This window comes from Aedes aegypti, chromosome 1, assembly GCF_002204515.2.
Source record: "Aedes aegypti strain LVP_AGWG chromosome 1, AaegL5.0 Primary Assembly, whole genome shotgun sequence".
Classification (NCBI taxonomy): Eukaryota; Metazoa; Arthropoda; class Insecta; order Diptera; family Culicidae; genus Aedes; species Aedes aegypti.
This window is the reverse complement of record NC_035107.1, coordinates 156,755,145-156,779,925: the sequence shown is the minus strand read 5'-3', so window position 1 is coordinate 156,779,925 and position 24,781 is coordinate 156,755,145. Positions and strand designations below refer to the sequence as shown.

Here is a 24,781-nt window from a genome sequence, read left to right as displayed (position 1 = left end):
TAAACCGTGTTTACTCTTTAAATGTGGAGAGGCACTTCTAGCGGAAATGGGTAAATTTTTACCCATTAAAGGGTATTCGCAAACGACCGTGTATATAATTATATATGTATATAAAATTGGTGTGAATATTGGAATAAAAATAATAAAACTTGAATATGTAGTAAAAACACCTTGTTATTAATGTTCGAAACATACATTTGAATTATTTGTTACATTAATAAAACAAATTGCATTTGCATATAATCAATCCGCCAGGCTTCATTTGAATATATTGCGGTTTCATATAAAACCTGTACACACCTTTCTTCTGCAGATATTAAATGATTGGCATATAATACTATCATGCTCCTTCCAGCACCTCATCATATGCGTTGCATATAACTTGAAGTTACCTCTTCCGCCCTCAAGTTAATACTATATGAAAATCCAATAGTGCAAAAATATATGCGTAACATATAGTGTTTACTATAAGAGTTAGCTCAGTGTATAAGTAATACCGTGAACGCGATCCAAATGTGTGTGCATGAAAATCAATTCTTTTGACAAGTTTTCGTTTACAGTGTATTTCAGCCTGAAATTTTCAGGCAGCGTCGCGTCACCTTTCTCGGTATTTTCTTGATGAAAAATATTTTGCTGGAAAAAATTGGCGTCGGATGCTTTTGCATATCCTATTTTTCATAATTGTGTGATGAAAACGAGTGTTACAGCGAGAAATGCATATAAAACAGGTACGTCTCAATCAGTGTTGACCAAAGCTAGCGAAATCATATCGATTTAATGTGCAATTGCAGGTGATCATACAAGGCTTCAAAAGTTACCGTGAGCAAACAGTGGTGGAGCCATTTGACAAACGGCATAATGTTGTGGTTGGCCGCAATGGATCGGGGAAGAGCAATTTCTTCTACGGTATGTATTGGCAGAGATTTTGTTATTTTAATTCGTGTATATTATACGCAGTGGCGCGAGAGGTTGGCCGGACATGTCCTACGCACCAAAATACTATATAAATAGAATAGTCCTACCCATAATTTTTATGACTACACAAAAGTTGTGGGCAATATTTTATTTATCTATAGATTATTTTTGTATGTTTATTTTTGACGACAACCTATTAGTTTTAAAGATTTTACAAGGTCAAGGAAGCTGATTTTCAAATTTACATGTAAGATTTGCAAATAGAACATACAAACTAGTAATGAATTGTATACTGCATGACTTCCTAAAATCAGCTTCCTTCCAGTTTAAAACTAATAGGTTATCGTCAAAAATAAACATACAAAATTTGTATGTTCAGGACTAACGTCATTCGTCATACGACATCGCTGAGTTGGAAACAGAACTTGCTCGATGTAGGGAAAGTGTACCAGTTATGGCCATAGTGGTTCCCTATTTGGCCATACGGGAAATTTCGATAACTTTCACATTTTAAATCTTTTTGAATGTGTAAACATCAAGATATATCTTAAACATTACTACTATATTACAAAAAAATCTTTCAAAATGTGAAAACATTCCAGTAATCCCGTATGGCGAAATAGGGAACCACTATGTCCATAACTGGTAAACCTACCCTAGTAGCTACTGAAGTAAAGCTACTTTTTCTCAAAGTTATTGGGCAACAAGAAACTGCTTTGTGCCTTCTCTACTTTGTGAAAGGAAGTGCTAAACTAGTAGATCTGCAAAAGGTAATAGTAGTTTACGGAACAAGTTGCAGAATGATGATTTGTACAGCACGAGTCGTAAATTTATCCCACGAGGCTTGCCGAGTAGGATAATTACGACGAGTGCTGTAAAAATCGAGTTCTGCAACGAGTTACGTACAACATTTTTTGCAATTTCGTAGAAGACCACTTAAGGGTATCAGAAATAATATCGGAATGCATTCATCATCATTTTACAATTTCTGAAAAACGGTTTTGTAATGATTTATTACGCAACTCAAAACAGTTGCGTAATGAGAGAGCGTTGCGTAATGAACCATTACAGCACTGGTTTCAGTTGCGTAATGACTATTCTCGCACTGCATACTTCAGTGCAGGAAAGTAGGCCGTTTCATGACAGATTGGCGTGATGAAAATCAGCCTATTACGAAATTGCAAAAAAGCAGTTTTCAACACCGACGTGAAATGGCGCTACTATGAAAGAAGACCCACAGATACTGTATACGATACATTGTTGTCAACGTTTTGGTCACGGAATGAGGAATTGTAATCTCCCTCATCTGTGTGTACGTACCGTGTGGTGAGAAATATCAATCGACTGAATGCAAACCTTCCCGAAAAAAAAACAAAAATCATCTGGTCATGCTAGCTGATCGTTCACGGAAAAATCAGTTTACCTATTTTTTTAGTTGACTTTACCCAAAATTAAGTATATCGATTATTCTCTCAACCCAAAATCTCTCGGTATTCTCTCTCTTCCCCACCAATGTTGTCAAAAACAAAGAGAGCTGCACCTACTCAATGGGGGTAGTTTGGCCCAATAAGTCAAATTTAGGTAAAATGCATTATTCTCAAGCTTGGGTTAAATGAACTTAATTTTGCGTTAAATCAAACTAAATTTAAGTAAATTTTTCTTATGGCTTTAAAGGCAAAGTACCTAATGGAGGCCTTGGAAATTTAGCCAAATTTGGGTTATTGGGCTCAACTACGGTTTTGCGTTGAAACAACTCAGATTTGAGTAGATCCGCGTTGCCGTGTAAATTCACCACGAAACCATAGGGAAAAAAGGGGTCTGCACTTTTTCGAGGTGAAACAAATTGTAGGGGACCGAGGGGTGAACTAAAGTGCCGCAAGTTTTTCATTGTTTTCTAATAGCTAAAGGCTCCAAAACATATCGGTTCCTTAGGAAAGTTTGTTCAGTAAATTGACAGAAAGCATATAAGCCAATAAAAAAATTTCACGGGAATGGTCTATTGGGAATTAGTTTTCTTCCAAAGCCTATTTAAAAATAAGATTGGTCTTTATTACAGTTAAATTTAATGTAAAATCATCTAGATCCTATTGAAACGCTTCGTAAAGGCTACCGGACAATCCACGTAGCTCTTACGTGTAGCGCTGGTGGAATGGACGAAGTTCAAAAGTTCATGCGTTCATTCTGGGCTACCTATGATTCACGTAAGAGAAAAAAATCACGTATTGCGGCGCTCATATTAAATCCACATCCAGTGGCGGCGGTAACGCGCAGAAGATATGCGCGCAATTCAAACGCAACGTCAAAATTCAAGTAGGCTTGGATTTTTTCGTACTTCAAGGACACAAATGTTTCAAATTTGCTCAATCTGAAACATTTGGTGATTTTCATTATCACTGCGACGGTATATCGACATTTCCAGATAATCGCATTACGTGGATTTACCTTGCAGAGCACAATATGTTTTCACGTAACAATGACGTTTGGATTATTTTGAGTGTAAAATTTCAGAATGAACATTGATAATGGACCGATGCACGAGTTCACTAATTTAACGTTTTAGCGGTGCCGAATTCACTGGTTTCCATGGTTACATAAATAATACGGCACCGCTAAAAAGTCAAACAGTGAACCCGTGCACAGGTCCATAGGTACTATGGTTGTAACGGGAAGTAACGGGAAGTAACGATCATTTACTAAATGAGAAAAATAATTTCATCGTAGTTACCAACGGCATGTCAGTGAAAAATTATTTATTTATTTATTACCACCATCTTCAGTATAAATACTGTACAGACTGTTACCTAATGTCTAAATACCTCTTAATTAAAACAATTCACATCTTCAACAATACACAAACTTATTAAAAAGTCAACGATACAAAACAGAGAATCATCAACGTAAAAGTACACAATTTAACGTTACCATATCAAAATACAAAACAATTTTCATGTCGATTATAACTCAAGCTTTAAAATGTCGTTTAGTGTCTTATCTATTTAGGCTACATGTTTTTCCACTCATACTCAAGAATTCTCTGAATTTAATTCCTGAGGGCCATGTCTCAGGATTCATAGCAACTTTCTTCCATTTCATATCCAGAACTACCGTGAAAGATGCGTAATCGAGCAAACTATCTTTTTTCCACCTGGGTACCAACTTCAGAATGTCAATTTCTTCTTCTTTCCCAATTCCAACTGATCGGCGAACCATACAATCGATCTCTGTTTCGGTAACGGAACTGTGTATGTTGGTCAAGAACAGCATATCTCAACTATTGGTACACTGTTCCTTTAGTTGCGGTATATTTTTAATTTGTGTTCCTATAGTTGCGGTATCCATTGTTTTCTAATGGGATCCTCCATTATAGGAACACTTTACCGCAACTATGGACCGATACATGAGTTCACTAATTTGACGTTTGAGCTGTGCCGAATTCACTGGTTTCCATGGTCACGTAAATAACACGGCTCGTCAAATAAATGATCACGTGGATTGGTCGATTGGTACAAGTGAGATAAGTTTTAGCAATTTTGGTGGTATTGATTGAATTTCGAAGCAATTTAAATGATGTTTTCAACTACTTCGTGTTTCAACAAGGCAATACGATACGGCAGTATCGGTTCTGCGGCTAATTCAATGGAATCAGTATAAATGTGACAACCATAACTATAGGAACACCCACAACTAATGGATCACTTACCCTTACATTACGTATATTTGTTTAGCTAATAATTTGGCCACAATATGCGTAGCATTGAAGTGCTTCTTGTTGCAAAGTTTCAGACAATTCGGCCGAGAAAAACCCCCCATGCCAAAGTGAACCATGGAAGTGTCCAAATAGCTCTGCACTAGGCCGTCCCTTATTTTTCGAAAATGCGAAATGTTAGAAGTTCGTCATTGTAAAGTGCTCGTTTTGGTAAGAAAAAAATCAGATAAAAATTTGAAGTCCGTACGTTAAGTGGTCTCCCAACGACCCTAAAGGTATTGGGTGTAGATGACCCCGTGCGCCAAATCGAGCTCGCTGCTCTAGTGTACGCAACATGAGTACGAAAAGCCACTAGTAACAAATTGATAATCAGCATAGAATTTTAAGTAAAACTATATTTTATACTGTGGATATCTTCATAACACTTCATGCTGACAAAAAATTCATAACTTCAAAGGGATTGTTTAAATATTACGTAACGCAACAGGAGGATTGAGGAGGTCTTCCGTAGTGTTACGGTCCACACAAAAATTGTAATTTTTTCATACAAAAGTTGTTTTGTGGGAGAGGGAGGGGGTCTAAAATTGCCAAATTTTGCATTACGTAATATTTTAATCATCCCAAAGAAAACAAACTTCTATATTGATTATCAACGCGCGCAGAACAATTTGTTACTGGTGGCATTTCGTACTCATGCTGCGTGCACTAGAGTAGCGAGCTCGATTTTGCGCACGGGGTCATCTACTCCTAATATTGTCGCACCGCCACCAAACCGGATCGCGCCAGTGAGACTCGCGACGCGCCTCAACTCGCGCGATTTTGAAATCAGTTTTTTAGTGTGGCGCTGCATTCTTACGATTTTTATGAACACAGCGCACTATTCACATATTAGCTGCGACGCACTGGGCCCGAGAAAACAATAATTATAAATAAATGTTGGTCTTGATTTCTACCGGATACATAATACCTTCAGGGCCGTTGGGGGACCACTTAGAGTCCACGTACGGACTTCAAATTTTTATCTGTTTTTCTTCTTACCAAAACGAGCACTTTACAATGACGAACTTCTAACATTTCGCATTTTCGAAAAATAAGGGACGGCCTACTCTGCACCCTACTTTGCAATAGGATTAAATGGACAAATTGTTGTGAAATTTGCCAAAAAGTTACCCGTCTTCTCGGTGGGAATCGAACTCACAGCTCCCTGTTCACTAGACAGATAGGGCGCGTTACCCCTACACCACGAGAGGACTCAGGGACGAAGTAACCGGTCCTTTGAGAACGTCGCGACCCATTGGGAGCCCGCACTATTCAAATCTCAGCCATCACGTCGTTGGCGAGTAGTGCGTGGTCTTTCAATACCTAATAAATAATACGCTCTCGGCTAGGCATTGTATATACAACATAGAGCATTGTTTTGGATGGGCATCTAATTCTTCCGAAAAAGGTGCGCTTTGCGAAAGAGGACCACGTGCTTATTGAGCTGAAATCGAATTCAGACAAACTTCTGGGTCCGTGGTGTAGGGGTAACAGGGAGTCGTGAGTTCGATTCTCACCGAGAAGACGTGTAACTTTTTAGCGAATTTCACATCAATTTGTCAATATGTAATGTTTAGTTTTTCGGTACATAGTTGTTTATAGATATTATTTGATTGCTTGTATAATTTTCCCATCGTACATCATTGAAAAATATCACATAAAGTGACTACCTTCACTAAGGGAGCATTCACTATATTATTCACTTCTCTTTTTAACGAAACCAGGCGTGTTCATTTACCTATAATTTCAAGATGTTTGTTTAATTTAACTTCTTTTTCTTCCTATTTACAGCCATCCAGTTTGTGCTCAGCGATGAGTTTACTCACCTCCGGCCGGAACAGCGGCAAGCACTCCTCCATGAAGGAACTGGAGCTCGAGCGATGTCTGCTTATGTAGAAATCATTTTTGATAACTCAGATAATCGCGTACCGGTAATGCATATATAGTTTCAAAGATTTCATTTCATAATTTGTAGTACTATAATGACATTCTGTATCCCTTCGCAGATTGATAAAGAGGAGATTTTCCTGCGTCGAGTTATTGGTGCCAAAAAGGATCAGTATTTCCTTAACAAGAAGGTGGTTCCTCGATCAGAAGTTGTGAATCTACTTGAATCAGCTGGATTTTCAAACTCGAATCCATACTACATCGTCAAACAGGGTAAGATTAACCAAATGGCAACTGCTCCTGATTCCCATCGTCTGAAGCTATTGCGAGAAGTGGCCGGAACACGTGTTTACGATGAACGAAAGGAAGAGTCTATGAATATTCTTAAAGAAACGGACGGCAAAGTTGAAAAAATTACAGAATTTTTGAAAACGATTGAAGATAGATTGAAGACTCTAGAAGAGGAAAAGGAAGAACTGAAAGAGTACCAGAAATGGGATAAGGCACGTCGGACCCTGGAATATATTATTCACGAGACAGAGCTCAAGGAAAACAAAAAGCATCTGGATGAGTTGGAGCATCAGCGAAAGAGTTCGGGCGACAAGCAGAAGATGTTCGCTCAAGAAATTCAAACCGCACAAGACAAGATAAAAAATGCCCAAAAGGCACTCAAAGATGCAAAGAAAGAGGTGACCACAACGAAGGATGAAAAATCGGTTCTAACAACAGAACACCAACAGTTGCTTCGCGAGAAAACAAAGTTGGATTTGACGATTTCAGATTTGACCGATGAAGTGCAAGGAGATAATAAGTCTAAGGAGCGGGCCGAGCAAGAATTGAATCGTTTAAAACTTACGATTGCTGAAAAGGAGAAGGAACTGGAAGAAGTACGACCCCGATATGAAGCTATGCGTAGAAAAGAGGAGGAGTGCTCAAGAGAGCTCAATTTGAAGGAACAAAAACGCAAAGAACTATATGCCAAGCAAGGTAGAGGATCGCAGTTTTCATCTCGAGAGGAACGAGACAAATGGATCCAGGGTGAACTAAAGTCACTGAATAAACAAATCAAGGATAAAATCGCTCATCAGAATAAGTTACAAGAGGACTTGAAGCGGGATGCTGCGAAGCAAAAAGATCTTGAGAAGAAAATTGAAGAGCATACGGAGTCATTCGAACAGTTGCGGATTCAGATTGACGAGCACAATAAGCATTATTACGAACTGAAGAAGAAGAAAGATCACTTCCAAACTATTCGCAACGACATTTGGAAAAAGGAAACTCAAGTTACGCAGACCCTATCCGGTAACAAGGAAGAACTGGCCAAAGCTGATCAAGCTTTGCGATCGATGGCAGGTAAACCAATTTTAAACGGACGTGATTCTGTTCGTAAGGTTTTGGAAAGTTTCAGTCAAAGAGGAGGACAATTTGCGGATATTGCCAGATCGTACTACGGTCCAGTAATAGAAAACTTTAATTGCGATAAGTCGATTTACACGGCCGTAGAAGTGACAGCTGGTAATAGATTATTCCACCATATCGTAGAATCAGACCGCGTCGGCACTCAGATTCTCAAGGAGATGAACAAGCAAAAGCTTCCAGGAGAAGTAACATTCATGCCCCTAAATCGACTACAAGTTCGTATTCACGATTACCCAGAAGATCCCGATTCCATTCCGATGATTTCCAAACTGAAGTACGAAGAACAGTACGACAAAGCGCTGCGGTACATTTTCGGCAAGACACTAATCTGTCGTAACTTGGAACGTGCTACGGAACTGGCCAAGAGCACCGGACTTGATTGCGTCACATTAGAGGGAGATCAGGTTTCGTCGAAGGGATGTCTCACTGGAGGTAAGATTTTTTTTAAATTCTGAGCTATTAATTACCCACGAAAATATTGACGATTTTTCCAACTCGCCTCTTGGCATATACACATTTTTTGTGTAAAATTGTTTGTTGTGTAAGAAATCTCAAACCCTTTCCCACCTTTTACGTAATCGATTAACAGCCGCTTGTTATTTTCGCTTATCTCGGTTGCATGTTGAAGTAGGGAGCCGGATCCTATTCATGGCACTTGATTCACTTCGGCAGTGGCTCATATTTGTCCACAACATGCGTCGTATTTAAGCGCTTCTTATTGCAAAGTTTCAGACAATTCGGCCGAGAAAACGCCCCATGCATGCCAAAGTGAATCATGGATGTGCCCAAGTAGCTCTGCACCCTAATTACGAAAAGTGTTTCGCTCTGCACCCTAATTACGGAAACATAGGAAATTATTCCAATCTCGTGTATCTTAAGAAGGAGCTAAGTTTAAAGACTAGCTTTTTCGGTAAAATTGTTTAATGCGCCAAGAGCTATGCGCTGAATTAGTAAAACAGGAGGCGCTTGTAAACATAAAATATTCAATAATGGCTACTAGCAGGCAGTATCTGCATATTTCAATATACAGGTATGTTTCGTTGTTGTCAACGATCTTTGCCGGAATAAAAGGGGCTTTGATCGGACCGGCTAGCAACATCAGAAACGCCTCAAAACCAAAATCTGTATGCAAACATTTATTTTACATTCCTGTTCCTTAAAGCTACCCTACTGAGGATTCTTAGATATCTCCTAATCATGGCACTTCTTCTGATCTACAAATGTGTGAAACCGCTTAAGCTACTCACGCACACTGCTTCCGACACATCTCTCCCTTTCCGTGCATGCTTCTCAGTGGCCGGAGCGGCCTGGTGAACGTGCCCGTTCCGTGCTCCGCTTGCTCGACGGGAACCGGAGCTGCGTTCCACGGTACATAACTGCACCCTCGACGGTATTCTCGTCCGCTAGCTGGCAAATTGGTTCACTCCTCACGGCTAAACGCAAACTGGCCCTTCTACCCGGTGATGGATGCAAATATGCTGCTGCCGGCGCTCGTCGCTGATCCCCAGGGATGATCGCGGTTGTTTGCTGGTCAGGCTATGCACCTGATCGACGAATTGAGCCGCCGCCTGTTCGGAACTTTTGCGGGGTGATCGAAAACTGCACAAAATAAAAAGAAAAGAGCCCTGAGGCGTTTCCTCAGTTAGGATCAGCGTCATTCGTCCATTAGTGCTTCACTCACTTCTTTTGAAGGCTCTTCCTTTGTTTCCTCCAGTGGTGGTTGATGATGTCCGATGGAAATCGGTGCTCTTTCAATGCGGTCGGATCTGTTTAGAGAAATCCGCCAATAAGTAAGCATCCCAAACCAGAGCTGTTTCAAAAAGATGTGCTTACCAGTTTGATGTCTCGTATCGCTTCCTGAGCTGCCTGATCGTCCTTGAGGTGACGTTTCGGGCTCTGTCAATGCCCGGGTTGTTACCACCTGTGCAAAGTTTGCGATCATTCGTGGTCTTGAAAAAAAGCATTCAATTTTGCTTACCCGCTGGTGCGATGGCTTCGGATTTTAATTGGCAAGCCAAATTCTCCTGCGGCGCTCGTTTTCCCTGCAGAGGGTTCCGATTGGTGATCTCTTCTTTGCTGACGGTAGCTGTTACGTCCTTGAGGGGTATCAGCGTGCCTCGTGTCGCGGGATCTGATTTTATTTAGCGGATTAATGAACAGCTCCTCCTAGTGCACCTGATTTTATTACTTACGTAATTAGCTGAGGGTTTCTCGCCAGCCAAAAGCGTGCTGCTAGCGTGCCACTCTGCACAACACAACTTAAGTTCGATGCCGGTTCGACGGCCGCAGCAGGCGACTTTGCTACCGCACGGTCTAATCACTTCTGAAGCTTTTCCCAACTAGTATGCGCGAGTGTGCGAGGGTAGCGGAAGCGGAAGGTAGCGGAAGTGGGGATCTGTCACTTTGTTTTACAAGCTATTTTCTTTTGAGCTTTCTATTTCAAGCAAGCGCCCTTCAGTAGTGTGATAGTTTGTTTACATTTAGGTGGGTTTACACTCTACACGACTGGAATAAAGTTTGCATACACCTCAAATTTACCTCATAACCGGACTAATTATTACCTAACGTAACACAACCTTACCACAGGCGCAGAGTTTTTTGTGAGCGCTGACAGGCAGCTCACAAAAAACTCTCAGACTCACTTCTACAAGAAGTCGCAGAGAGACTGGAGCAGATCTGAAAGTCATCACTTAAGCATACCTTAAGATGTTGATAACTACAGCAAAACTAACATACGCGAGCTAATGCTAATGCTCACCAGATCCAAAAGCTCAAACATAATCGAAACAAACATAAAGACAGCGAATCCTGTCAAAGGTGATCTGAACGCTCACTAATGAGCAAATGTCTCTGCGCTAGTTCTTGTCCCATCTTCTGTGCTATGCCGTTCCTGTGGCAAACACTCAGTACGATCTACGCTAGTTTTAAGAGCTACAATAAAACTAGAGATCAAAACATGTAACGAAATGTACATTTAATGTTGGCTAATATGAGAACGATGATAGTGGATATTGTCAGTTACGATTGAGAAAAGGTCGCATTTCCTCGACCTAAATCACTACGAGCCCAGTTAGGAGGCTTTACCGCGCCCCCCGGTCGCGTTACTTTAGAGGAAGATTTCGTAGTGACCCCCATGCAACCGACTACCACTTCGTTCAAGACCTGTGCCTGGAAATCAGTCAATGACACTCGGTTGGATTTACTCCTCCGACTGCGATGTGTCCGATCGGTTGATCGGCGACGTGTGCGCGCTTCAGGTCCGACGACTTGTGGTCGACTGCAATGGGCTCCACTGATGGTTGCTTGATGGCTCGTAGTATTTGAGGTTCAGACCGTGATCGACAGATGATACTGGTGTGCTGGTCCACTGGTATGCAAGGAACGGCGAGGTTTCGGTTCGTGATCTGGGTCCTCTAGTTTCTACCGCAGAACGTGTTTTGATGAAGCGTATGCTCGTCGTCAACACTCCTTGCTCGATGTCTGCATAGCTTGTCCGGCATTTGGAGCCACCTTACTAGTTCTTTGGATTCCCAATCTCCCTCGCCGGCTGTGCCCTCCGACTTTCTTTGCACCGACACTGTTGCTGGTATTTGGGGTCATCCTCTGACTTTCAGGGTTCCAATCCCCCGAGCCTTCCATAGGCTCTGAACTTCTGTGGCGTTGCGTCCTGGTTGTCTCTCCTTTTCTTGGTATTTGGAGCCTCCTTACTTGCAAGCTGGCTTTCAGGGTCCCAATCTCCCGGGCCTTCCGTAGGCTTTGTGCTTCTGCCGTGTTGTCGCTGTTTCTGGTATTTGGAGCCTCCCTATTAACTGACTAGCTTTCAGGGTTCCAATCTCCCGGGCCTTAGGTGGGCTTTTCGTTCTGTTGCGTCATTACTGTTTCTGGTATTTGGAGCCTCCCTACTAACTTGGTTGCTTTCGGGGTTCCAATCTCCCAAGCCTGTGTAGCATACCCTAATACACAAATGTCATACATGCAAAGTCAAACTGTAATCAAATTTACTCACCAATAACAAAGCAACGACCGTGCGCAAAAACGCATAGTTATGCAATTGTAAACAACACATCTGGAAGTCATTAACCACCAAGGCGCACCGTTCTATCGACTCTCTCTCTACCTCTACTTGTGTGGCGCGAGGGCCGATAGCCCGCAGCGCGGAGGATTCAAATTACAAAGCCATGGGCACTTGAAGCAAATAACCCAAAAGAATCGATAATGCAAGGATAGGCAATTTTGGCTATTTGTCACTCCAGTCGTCTCCTTTACATATCTATATCACTCTTTCAGACACATGCAATGTATTGTATTTGACAGGGTATAAAAACCCTAGAACTTTCAGACAATAAAGGATTCTTTTGATTTAGCTCGACCCAATTGGATGTTATCCAATCTTGGCTATCGACCACTACGTTGAAGACTCCAATGCGACCCACTTGGTGAATACCAGGATGGCTATCGCACCGTAATTAAAGTAAATCCGTCGCGTTTGCACCGTAGTCGTGTTCGTTAAGTGAAAACTGGATAAAACCAGGAAATGGCGACCGTTCCGATCGAACCTGATGAATAAACTTAGTGATAAGTGCATATAGTGAAACCCAATAGTTGAAGATGGGTAAAACAAGTTCGAAGTCAGACGTAGTGCATAATGCGGACCCTCAAGTACGAATAATCAACAACCAAGAATATCATGCTGAAATGTTACAGCAGCACGAAACACTAATTTATTTGATCCTGGGCATAGTGGCTACTCAGTTACTATTGACTCTGTACTTCATGCTGAAGAAACGCGAGCGCAATCGAGCGTTCAAATTGGCCAAAAGTGTGAACAATTTGGCAGAAGCGTGAGTGATAGAAAATTTAAAAAACAGAAAAGCCAGTGGAAAAAACACAACAAATCTGATCAGTGTACCTGTGCCATTCATGCAAGGAGAACTGCAATGAAAAAGTGTGAACTAAAACCTACAAAAAAACTCTGGCAACTCTTAATTTGCTAAAATCAGTGCTTGAGCAATTGGATATTGCCAGGGAAAGGTGCATGGAAGTTGAATTTGCAGTGAATGCTAACGTTAAGAAACTATTGCAAATCTTATCAGATCAAGGACTGTTACAATTAGTGATCTGTAATAACGAACAAATCATAGTGAAAGTGAACAAAGAGGCATCAAGTTTTAGTGCATTGTCACAACTAATCACAGTAAGAAGAACAAACTTGTTACAAATAGCTGCAAAGCTGGTGCCGACTGTGATGGGTAATTTACTCATTTTTACAAGGATGGGAGTTATGTCCCACCACGAAGCTTTACACCAACGTATGGGAGGTCAAATAATTGGAATGGCTTTCTGACCACCAGTGATCGTGTTAGATAGAAGCTGTGACCATAATTGCGACCGCCCACGTTTGTTTTATTCTACACACCGGGCGTTAAGTGCAAATATTCACGAGACAACACGAATTACCCGAAGCAGTGAAATTGAGTGCCAGTGCGTGAGGATTACCAACGAGACGAACCCTGATGAAGTAGTTTTGTGTGCCGCTCCATGCCGACTGATACGACGACTGATGCAGTTAAATAACATGTCGCTGCCAGATGTACCAATCAAGTAACATAATACAAAGGTATGAACATAACTGAAAATAGATTTATTATTGATGAGGGCATGAAAAGTTTGAATAATATCCTGAGGAATTTAAATAAAGCGCCCAATAGAAAATATAGGCAATTTACATTAAAGCAAAAATTGAACCATGCAAAATTAAATTACGGGCGAATTACAGATGCCTTAGCTAAAATTGAAACGGTGATAGAGGAGTCAGAATTATTATTTTTAACTAAGGGAGCTCGACAAGTTTACAGTGACATACATATTTTAATATCAACCAAGCTTGAATTCGCTGCAATACATGAAATCAGCATATTCTCATTAGGTTATGCAATTCTTTTTATCAACAAATTAAAAAGTAAAATTAGTCCGAAGATGGCAAAAGTAGATATTAAAACTGGTGCCACACTTATTCATGTGTATGATGGTAACCCAACAAATTTAGATACATTCCTGGATTCGGTTGCACTTTTCGCAGACCTCGTTGATAACGATAACGCAGCCGCATCACAGGATGTTAAAAATGCTGCTAAAGCCACCGCACTTCGATTTATAAAAACCCGACTAACAGAAGCTGCTAGGCAAGCAATTCCAGAAAATGCGACTCTCGATCAATTGATCGACGCATTAAAGGCAAACTGTTCGCCGAAAACCACAGCTGATAACGTTTTAGCAAAGCTAAAAAGTACAAGGCAATCAACTTCCGCAGAGGCTTTCTGTACAGAAGTAGAAAAGCTCACCCAAGAGTTGAAGACTATCTACATTAGGAATAGAATTCCAGCAGATGTGGCAACCCAAATGGCCACCAAAAGTGGAGTTGACGCACTAATTGCCGGTACGAAAAATTCGGAAACAAAAACAATATTACGCGCAGGAACGTTTACTAAAATAAACGATGCGATTCAAAAATTACATGAGAATGATGCAACACAAAAGGTTCAGGGATCTCATTCGGAAGATAGAGCTAAATCTTCAAACGGTATTCAAGCACAAATGTTTATGGCTAACAGGAACCAATACCGAGGCCGTGGACGAGGTAGTAATCTTAACTACGGACGAGGAAACTATAATTCTTACAACAGATATGGAGGCAATTGGCGAAATAATAATTTCAATCATCCACAACATTACCAACCGCGTTTCCAAAATACGAGAGGGCAAGGGAACTATCGGGGTCAATGGAACCATAGAGGACGACCATCGATTTACCTTATGCAACCTAATCCACAAATGATGAACCAATCGGTTCAGCAACAACCTCTAGCTCAACAAATGCAACAAAATACTCAACAATCAATTATGCCAAATCAAAATTTGCAAAATAATCAAACACAAATGCCAAACCAACATTTTTTAGGCACACCGTTTGGACGGTAGGCACTATAAATGCAGCCGTCTCTAATTACGTAAATTTATCTTTAGATTTATCAGACACTCGATGTACCTTCATAATAGATACTGGTGCTGATATATCTATTATAAAGGCAAATAAGGTGAAATCTACTATCCATTTTACTATCCAAACGAGAAATGTATTATTTCAGGAATTGGTCATAACGGAATTTCGTCACTAGGTAGCACTTTTGCTAAAATATCTATTGAAAACGTATCAGTAGAACAGAAATTCCATATAGTAGAAAATGATTTTCCAATTCCAACAGATGGAATCATTGGAAGAGATTTTTTAACTAAATATCATTGCAAAATTGATTATGAACCATGGTTGTTATCCTTTACGATAGACCAAGTACAGATTTCAATACCAATAGAAGATAATTTTCAGAAAATGTTGTTTCTACCATCTCGTCATGAAGTTACTCGATATATACCAGGAATGCAGTTACAAGAAGATATGGTTGTATATTCACAAGAAATTCAACCTGGAATATTTTGTGGCAATACAATAATATCAGCCAAAGAACCCATATTCAAATTTATTAATACTACAAATGACGTAGCTTATATCGCATATGCAACTTTCAAACCAAAAATGCAACCGCTTAAAAATTTTCATGTCTGTAAACCCAAGAAGGCTAACAAAACTCAATCAGAACGACGAGCAAAAATCTTGTCAGAAGTCAATATGCATGAAATTCCCACTTACGCGAGAAATGATTTTGAAAAATTAATAACTGAATATGAAGACACTTTTTGTCTGCCCGATGAAATTTTAACATTCAACAATTTTTACAAACAGAACATTAACTTAAACGACAATGTTCCTGTGTACATTCCAAATTATAAAACAATTTATTCGCAAGGAGAAGAAATGGAAAGGCAAGTTCAAAAGATGCTACAAGAGGACATTATTGAACCTTCTGTGTCATCTTATAACTCGCCAATACTACTAGTACCGAAGAAATCAGAAAACAATGATAAAAAATGGCGTTTGGTAGTAGACTTTCGTCAACTAAACAAAAGAGTTCTACCAGATAAATTCCCTTTACCAAGAATTGATAGCATTTTAGATCAGCTTGGTAGAGCTAGATATTTCAGCACTTTGGATTTGATGTCTGGTTTCCATCAAATCCCCTTAGAAGAAAATTCAAGAAAGTTTACAGCATTTTCGACAAATTCTGGTCATTATCAATTTAAACGACTACCATTTGGATTAAACATTAGCCCGAATAGTTTTCAAAGAATGATGACCATCGCTATGGCTGGGTTAACCCCAGAGCGTGCATTTGTCTATATAGATGATATTGTGGTAATTGGATGTTCTTTGAATCACCATTTGCAAAATTTAAGATCAGTTTTCGAACGATTGAGAAAATACGAATTAAAATTAAACATTTCGAAATGTAAATTTTTCAGAACGGAGGTTACATATTTGGGCCATAAGTTAACGGATAAAGGAATAATACCTGATGAATCAAAATATGAAACAATCAAGAATTACCCTATTCCTAAAAATGCCGACGATGTGCGAAGATTCGTTGCTTTCTGCAACTACTATCGCAAATTCGTCGAAAATTTTTCACAAATCGCATATCCTTTGAATCAACTTCTTAAAAAGAATACTAAATTTAATTGGACTTCGGAATGCCAACATGCATTTAATCTTTTACGTCATAATTTAATGTCTCCTAGGATATTACAGTATCCCGATTTCTCTAAAGAATTTACATTAACGACAGACGCATCCGATATAGGTTGCGGAGCTGTCTTGTCACAGGCTACAGAAGCAGGAGACCAACCAATAGCTTTCGCTAGTAAAACCTTTACACAAGCAGAGAAAAATAAACCGACCATACTTAAAGAATTGTTAGCCATACATTGGGCGATAAATTATTTTAAACCGTACCTGTATGGTAAACGATTCACCATCAGAACCGATCATAGACCACTTGTCTACCTTTTTGGGATGAAAAATCCTACCTCAAAGCTGACAAGAATCAGAATTGAATTAGAAGAATTTGATTTTGATGTTGTATATATTAAGGGTAAGGAAAATGTAGCAGCTGACGCATTATCACGTATAGTTACTACATCAGATATGTTAAAAGCAGTAGATGTACTAGTTGTAAATACTAGATCTATGACAAAGAAAAATATCATTAGCAATAATAAGAAAAATATAAATGAAAACACAGAGATTGATCACCTCTTGTGCTATGAAATTGAAAATCCCTATGAAGCAAGAAAATTAATGAAACTGTCGACAGAAATAGAAAACAATGCAATCAAATTTAAAATATTGAAGAAAGATAACAAAACACTTCACGCACAAGTGCACGAAGATGTCAGAAATGGAAGTCACGCATTAGTGCATGCTCTTCCAAAAATTGAAAAAATTACAAAGGGATTCAAAACGAGGAAAATAGCAATGTCTGCAGATGACTACATATTTAAAATGGTACCAATCAATTTATTCAAACTAATGGTAAATAAAACATTAAAGGATTTACAAATAATTATTTTTAAAGAACCAATCTTCATAAATAACATAGATGATATTAGGAATATTCTAACTAATCATCATAATACCCCTATTGGAGGTCACGTAGGACAGCATCGTCTGTACCTCAGACTCCGTGGAAAATACAAATGGCATAATATGAAAAATTCTATTGTTCAATTCGTCAAGGCCTGCGAATTGTGCAAAAGAAATAAAATATTGAAGCACACTATACAACCAATGGTGATAACAACAACACCGTCCAAAGCATTCGAAGTAATTTCCATCGATACGGTAGGTCCACTACCTAGAACACCAAATAACAATCGTTACTGTATTACTATACAGTGCGACTTAACAAAATATATCAAAATTATTCCAATTCAAAATAAGGAGGCAAATACAATAGCAAGAGGTATAGTTCAAGAATTCATATTAACATATGGACATTTTACTGAAATGCGTTCTGATCAAGGTACCGAGTATAATAACGAGGTAATAGAACAGATCAGCAAAATTCTTGAAATCAAGCAAACATTCTCAACCCCATATCACCCTCAATCAATTGGATCATTAGAAAGGAATCACAGGTGTTTGAACGAATACCTGCGATCGTTTACTAATGAACATCAAACTGATTGGGATGACTGGATTAAATTTTACGAATTCGCGTACAATACAACACCCCACACCGAACATGGTTTCACACCGTTTGAGTTAATTTTCGGAAAAAAGGCAAACCTTCCACAGGATATTATACAAACCAGTAATGAACCAATATACAATTTTGATTTATATAAGAACGAATTAACATATAAATTACGTAAATCACAAGCAATAGCAAAGGAGAAATTAATTATACAAAAACACCAAAGAAAAAAACAATTTGACATCAATATTAATCCACTACCGATTTCAATCAATGATACAGTATATCTGAAAAACGAAAATAGAAGAAAATTAGATTCGTTTTATATTGGACCTTATCAAGTAATATCAATTAGCGAGCCAAACTGTGAAATAAAACATGTCAATTCTGGAAAATCTTTAACAGTACACAAAAACAGACTAATAAGAGCATAATTAAGAAGAGCTTAATTTTAAGTAAGAGTTCCACCGAGCCTAACCTCTAACAAAAAATAGTAAAAATAAAAAAATAAGTAAATAGATGAGGTAGGTGAATGTTCCGAGCTTCAAAGCTACGGAGTGAAAAATTCGGTTAGAACTATAGTAGAATTAAGTACCAACATTGTAAAAAAAAAAAATATATATATATATAATCATTTGTAAGAGTCAACTGGAGAGACATTTCTTTTAGAATAATTTCATTACATTACATTATTCTCCCAAAGGGGGATGGTGTAGCATACCCTAATACACAAATGTCATACATGCAAAGTCAAACTGTAATCAAATTTACTCACCAATAACAAAGCAACGACCGTGCGCAAAAACGCATAGTTATGCAATTGTAAACAACACATCTGGAAGTCATTAACCACCAAGGCGCACCGTTCTATCGACTCTCTCTCTACCTCTACTTGTGTGGCGCGAGGGCCGATAGCCCGCAGCGCGGAGGATTCAAATTACAAAGCCATGGGCACTTGAAGCAAATAACCCAAAAGAATCGATAATGCAAGGATAGGCAATTTTGGCTATTTGTCACTCCAGTCGTCTCCTTTACATATCTATATCACTCTTTCAGACACATGCAATGTATTGTATTTGACAGGGTATAAAAACCCTAGAACTTTCAGACAATAAAGGATTCTTTTGATTTAGCTCGACCCAATTGGATGTTATCCAATCTTGGCTATCGACCACTACGTTGAAGACTCCAATGCGACCCACTTGGTGAATACCAGGATGGCTATCGCACCGTAATTAAAGTAAGTCCGTCGCGTTTGCACCGTAGTCGTGTTCGTTAAGTGAAAACTGGATAAAACCAGGAAACCTGTCGTAGGCTCCGCTACGTACTCCTCCTCTCTCAGTACAGTCCAGGTGCGATTCCGCTGCGCCTGATAGTGGCCGTAAGCTTCGAATCCGCGTCGAACCGAACTCAATCGTCGATCTCCGGCTCTCCACTCCTCCTATCCAGAAGCCAGCTGGTGTACTGCAGAGATCCCTGCTTCCCGCTTCCAGAAATGCAAGGTGCGATTTCTCCCGACTCGCGAACGGCGCGCGGTACACTTTCTGGCGCGATGAAAGTGTTGGTGTACCGCTGAATTATCTCCTTAAACCGCTGGGGACTTCTGTTCTATGACCGCAATGCGTGTGTTGTTTCCTTCCTCGGCGAAGGCAGTTGTCTGCAAAAACGTTTGCTTTCATAGCTGGACTCTGGTCAAGGTGGAGAGGTAGTCTGAAAGAATGTTATTGCTCATCACACCTGACGGCCAATGCTGGATTCAGCTCAGCTTCGAACTTCTTCGGCTGGAAAATGCCGCTGAACGATGGCTTCGATTCTGGTGCAGGTAGATGAAACTTATGCGGAGCAGCACCGTCTAGGTCCTCCGTGATTCCGGAGCGCGTTAAGGTGATTCTTCACTGCGTTCCTTCTGCCACCCATAGGCGTTGTCTGCTAATCGTTCTGCACACAGAAATCATGACCGCTTTGCGTGTTTTGCTGATTCTCCGTGGATAATCTGTGGTTGACAGCTATTGCTGCTTACATAGCTTGATGAAAAGGCTTCACTAGTCCGGTTTTATGTCCTTGGCATGGTACTGTCCTCGCTTGCCATCCCTGACGTCTTCCAACATGTACAAGTTACTCCCCAAGATCTTAATCACTGTAGCCGGAACGAACTTGGAGTCGAGTTTGCGATTTATGTGATCTACCTTGGATGACTGCGTGAACGTTCTTCGCCATACGAGATCTCCGACGTTGAATACGATGTCCCTTGTTCTCATATTGTACCGCTGCTTTGTCTTTTCGTGGTTGTTCCTGATGCGCTGGATGATGAATTCGTGGATACGGCGGATCGCAGAGAGGCGTACTTCTTGCGCTACCTTCGGATCATCGGGCGTGTTCAACTCCTGCTGAGTATAGAGGTCAGTGTGCAGTATTAGCTCTCTACCGAAGATTGCAACGTGCGGACTGACACCGGTGGCCTCATGTTTTGCTCCGTTGATAGCTGCTACGATGGCTTGTAGGTTTTCGTCCCATCCACGGTGGTCTTCGTCTAACAGGGCTCGTATGCAAGTGATCAGGACTCTGTTCACCCTTTCCGCATTGTTCACCATCGGACAGTAGAACGCAGTCTTCATGTGGATGATGTTATGCTTGGATATTAAAGCCTTGAATGCTGCTGATAGGAATTGTTTTCCATTGTCCGAGAGGATGATACGAGGTCGAGAGTACCGCAAGAAAACGTGCTGTTCTAGGAAGTCTACCATTTTCACCGAATCTGCTGAACGCATGGGATGAACGACGACGTACTTGGTCACCCAATCTACCACGACAAGCATAACTGTGTTTCCGGCGCGAGAACGGGTGAATGGGCCTACGAAGTCTACCGAAACCAACTCCCATGGCACGCGAGCAGGTTTAGGGCCACCCATGTTCGGCATCATTGTTCTGTTCGGCGCCTTGCTTGCTTTGCATGTTTCGCACGCCCTAACGTACCGTGCTACGTCCTCAATCATTTTCGGCCAATAGAAGTGGTTCTGTAGCTTCTGCCATGTTTTAGCCAAGGTGAGCCCCTGAGGCTGAATCATGGAACTTCGCAATCACTCCAGCTCGCTGGTTGAGCGGCACGACCTTCTTCCACTTGTGTGTCAAGGCTCCTTCTTCATTTTTGCTGCTGCAGTTCTTGTAAAGCTCTTGGTTCACCACACGGAAATCCGGAAATTTGTCCCCGGCTTCCTGCACTCTTTCCATCAGCTTCTGATACCACTGATCGACGGCGGCGTCTGCGGAAAACACCAGCGTGCTAACAATTCTGGAAAGCGCGTCCGGAACTATGTTGATTTCACCCTTTCGATACTTTATGTCGAAATCGAATGCGTTTAGTCGCAGTATCCACCGGCTCATGAGCGCTGTAGGGTTTTTCATCGATCTCAAATAGCTCAATGCTGAGTGGTCGCAGTGAACGGTGAATTTTGTACCCTCTACGTACCCTCGGAATTTCTCTATTGCTCTTATCACGGCTAGGCATTCTCGTTCGGTTACCGAGTATTTCCGCTCCGACGACGACAGCTTCTGAGAGAAATAAGCAATCGGGTGCTCTTCTCCGTCTGTTTCTTGCGTCAACACCGCCCCAATGGCTACGTCGCTCGCATCGCAGGCAATCGCAAACGGCTTGGTGTGATCTGGCATTGCTAGAACAGGCGCTGATACGAGTGCTGACTTTAATTTCAGGAACGCATCTTCTGCATCCTTTGTCCACCGGAATTTCGTTTTCGTTTTGGTCAGCTCCGTCAGCGGTACTGCTATTTTGGAGAAGTCCGCTATGAACCTGCGATACCAATTGCACATCCCCAGGAATCGTTGCACCTCTTTTCGGCATTGAGGAGCTGGGAAACGCACGATGCAGTCGATCTTCTCCTGATCTACATTCCATCCGTTCTGATTTAGCACATAGCCTAGATATTTCATTTCCTCCAAGCAAAACTTGGATTTTTCTGCGGATATGGTCAGACCGGCATCCCTCAGCCGCTTGGCCACCTTTTCAAGCATGTCAATGTGTTCGTTGATCGATCTTGAACAGATGATGATGTCATCGAGGTAGTGGAACACATAAGGTTCCAGATCTGCGAAAAGATGGGTCATCAGCCGCGCCAAGGCCTGACTCGCTGTGCATAACCCGAATGGTACCACTTTAAATTGAAAGTGCCCTCTTTGTGGTACCGTGAACGCTGTCACCGGACGAGATTTCTCTTCTAAAGGCAGTTGCCAGAATGCATCCTTCAGATCGATCGCTGATATGCAGTTGCACCCGCTGAGGTTATTCATAATAGCCGATATTTGTGGGATGGGATACCCCTCGTTCACCATCACCGAATTTAGGTGGCGGGCATCCAGGCAGACTCTGTACTGGCCGGTCTTTTTCTTTACTGCAACCAGCGGATTATTCCATGGTGAATACAGCGCTTCCTCTATCACGTCGAGCTCCAGCATCCGGTCGATCTCTTTATTCACTTCGTCTAGAACGTACTTCGACATGGGATAGTACCGTTGCTTCCGAGGCTTCGCTTCTCCGACGTCAATGCGATGGACGTATAGGTCAGTTCTTCCCAATTTGCCGGGTTCTGTTTTTGGGAAATGGCTTATGGCTTCTTCCAGTCTCCGCTTTTCTTCTTCGGACAGCGACTTCATCGACACTTGCTGAGTATTGCTTTCTATGTCAGGCTCCAGGCTTATCGTGCAGCAGACCGGTTTGATGCTGAATGCGTTCCAGAAGTTCATTCCGAAGATCACACATGTCGGCAGCGTGGGAAGTAGCAACATCGTCACGACTTCATTCTTGTTGTTGTAGGCTATGGGCAAGCGAGTATATGATTGGATGCGATGCTCCGTGCCATCTGCTGTTCTTATGCCTCCAACTAGCGCTATTTTCTGCAAGCCCAGTTCTTGTGCCATCTTTACGTTGTCGCCTCCCAAAATGGAGCAGTTGGCACCGCTGTCGAGAAGACCAGTGACTTGCTTTCCTAAAACTTCCACCACTGCATGCGGACGATTGTCATTGTCTCAATATGATTTTGTAATAAACCAAAATAGTTTTAGATTTATTGGTTAAATTTTCAATAAATGAAATACGAAGTATTAAAATGATGATCACATAAATGTCCTTTGCACCATAAGATGCGTCATATTTGTAAAAATAACTACAAGAAAGTTGATCTTTTTTTTTACAAGAAAGATTAAATAAGAAACAACTTATTTTTCTACTGTTCATCCTCATTCTTCTGCTTCTTCTTCTTCTTATTCTTCTTCTTTATGGCATTACATCCAAAGAGTTTTCTTGTCAGCTTAGTGTTCTTATAAACACTTTAAATGTGGAGTTATGTTACGGAAGTTTTGCAAACTGAAACGAATATTTACGGTTTCCTGTGCTTTGAATTGCCAAAATCATATCAATTACATGATTAAGCAGATCTTTCTTCTAAGGGTTCATTCATTTATTTCATAACGCCGAAAACGACCATTTTTGACACCCACCCACCCCTTCGTAACGCTTTTTGTATGAACATTCTACAAATTTTGTATGAGCCGTAACATCGTGAGGACACCCACCCACCCCCTTCAGCGTTATAAAATTTGTGAATGGACCCTAAAGTTATTACTACCAATATCGACAGGGATGCACTTATCGTCAATCTAGAACAGCGCCACCATAGCCTTTTAGCTTTACGTTAGAGCACGAATAGACTGGTAATAAACTAACCTAAAGTCACTGTTCCGGGAATTAACTTTTGCGTGGTCTGGACAGCGATTTCTTCGGTTTTTACGAAAAGGCAAAACACGAACGCGTTTAATCGGTACAGCGTTTATTTCATAACTGAACAAAGATACAAAGTTTGTTTATTTTTCAGGTAATGCAAAAGAGAAACTTACACGGAAAGAAATGTGGACTGTATTTCAAACTTTACTCTTTCATACACCCCCCCTTGGATCGTCCGATTCAACATCTGGTAGCAAACACACCTTCGCTACTGCTCGTCGGTATTCACCACTCGAAGACTTGATGGTAATCACCCTGACTACGCCGTCCTTGCCGGGGTGCAAGGCCACGATGCGACCCATTTTCCACAACTGTGGTGGCACGTTCTCGTCACGAAGTAATACCAAAGATCCTATCTTGATATCTAGTACGCCATCCTTCCATTTTTGCCGGGTTTGTAACGTGTGGAGGTAGTCCGTAGACCACCGGTTCCAGAAATGCTCCCTCATACTCTGCACGTGCTGCCACCTTGACAGCCTGTTGATCTTCTGTTCACCATACGACGGTTCAGCAATTGCTAGACCGGGACGTCCGATAAGGAAATGCGATGGCGTCAGTGCTTCCAAATCATTCGGATCATCCGAGAGGGGACACAACGGACGCGAATTCAAAACAGCTTCAGCTTCTGTCAGGAATGTCGCCATTTCCTCATAGGTCAGTCTAGTTTCGCCAACAACTCGTTTGAGTAGGTGCTTCATTGATTTAACTCCAGCCTCCCAGATCCCACCAAAGTGTGGACTTCTGGGAGGGATGAAGTGCCAGATGATTCCTTTCGCACTGCAGAACTCAGCCAGTTTCTCAGTGTGAGCCTGATCTTCAAATAACTTTCGCAAGCTAGCCAATTCGTGGTTGGCGCCAACAAATGTCGTACCGTTG

The 24,781-nt window shown here is 41.0% G+C and overlaps 1 protein-coding gene across 1 annotated transcript in view; it reads left to right on the top strand.

Annotated features, from left to right (window-relative positions):
* Window positions 1-590: 590 nt before the first annotated feature.
* Window positions 591-24,781, top strand: part of LOC5568549 (structural maintenance of chromosomes protein 3) — a 70,830-nt gene continuing 46,639 nt past the window's right edge. The window contains exons 1-4 of the mRNA XM_001652309.2: window positions 591-728; window positions 792-906; window positions 6,452-6,591; window positions 6,667-8,398. Of these exons, the coding sequence (XP_001652359.1) occupies window positions 714-728; window positions 792-906; window positions 6,452-6,591; window positions 6,667-8,398 (2,002 nt within the window). The 5' untranslated portion in view covers window positions 591-713. The remainder of the gene's footprint in view (window positions 729-791; window positions 907-6,451; window positions 6,592-6,666; window positions 8,399-24,781) is intronic.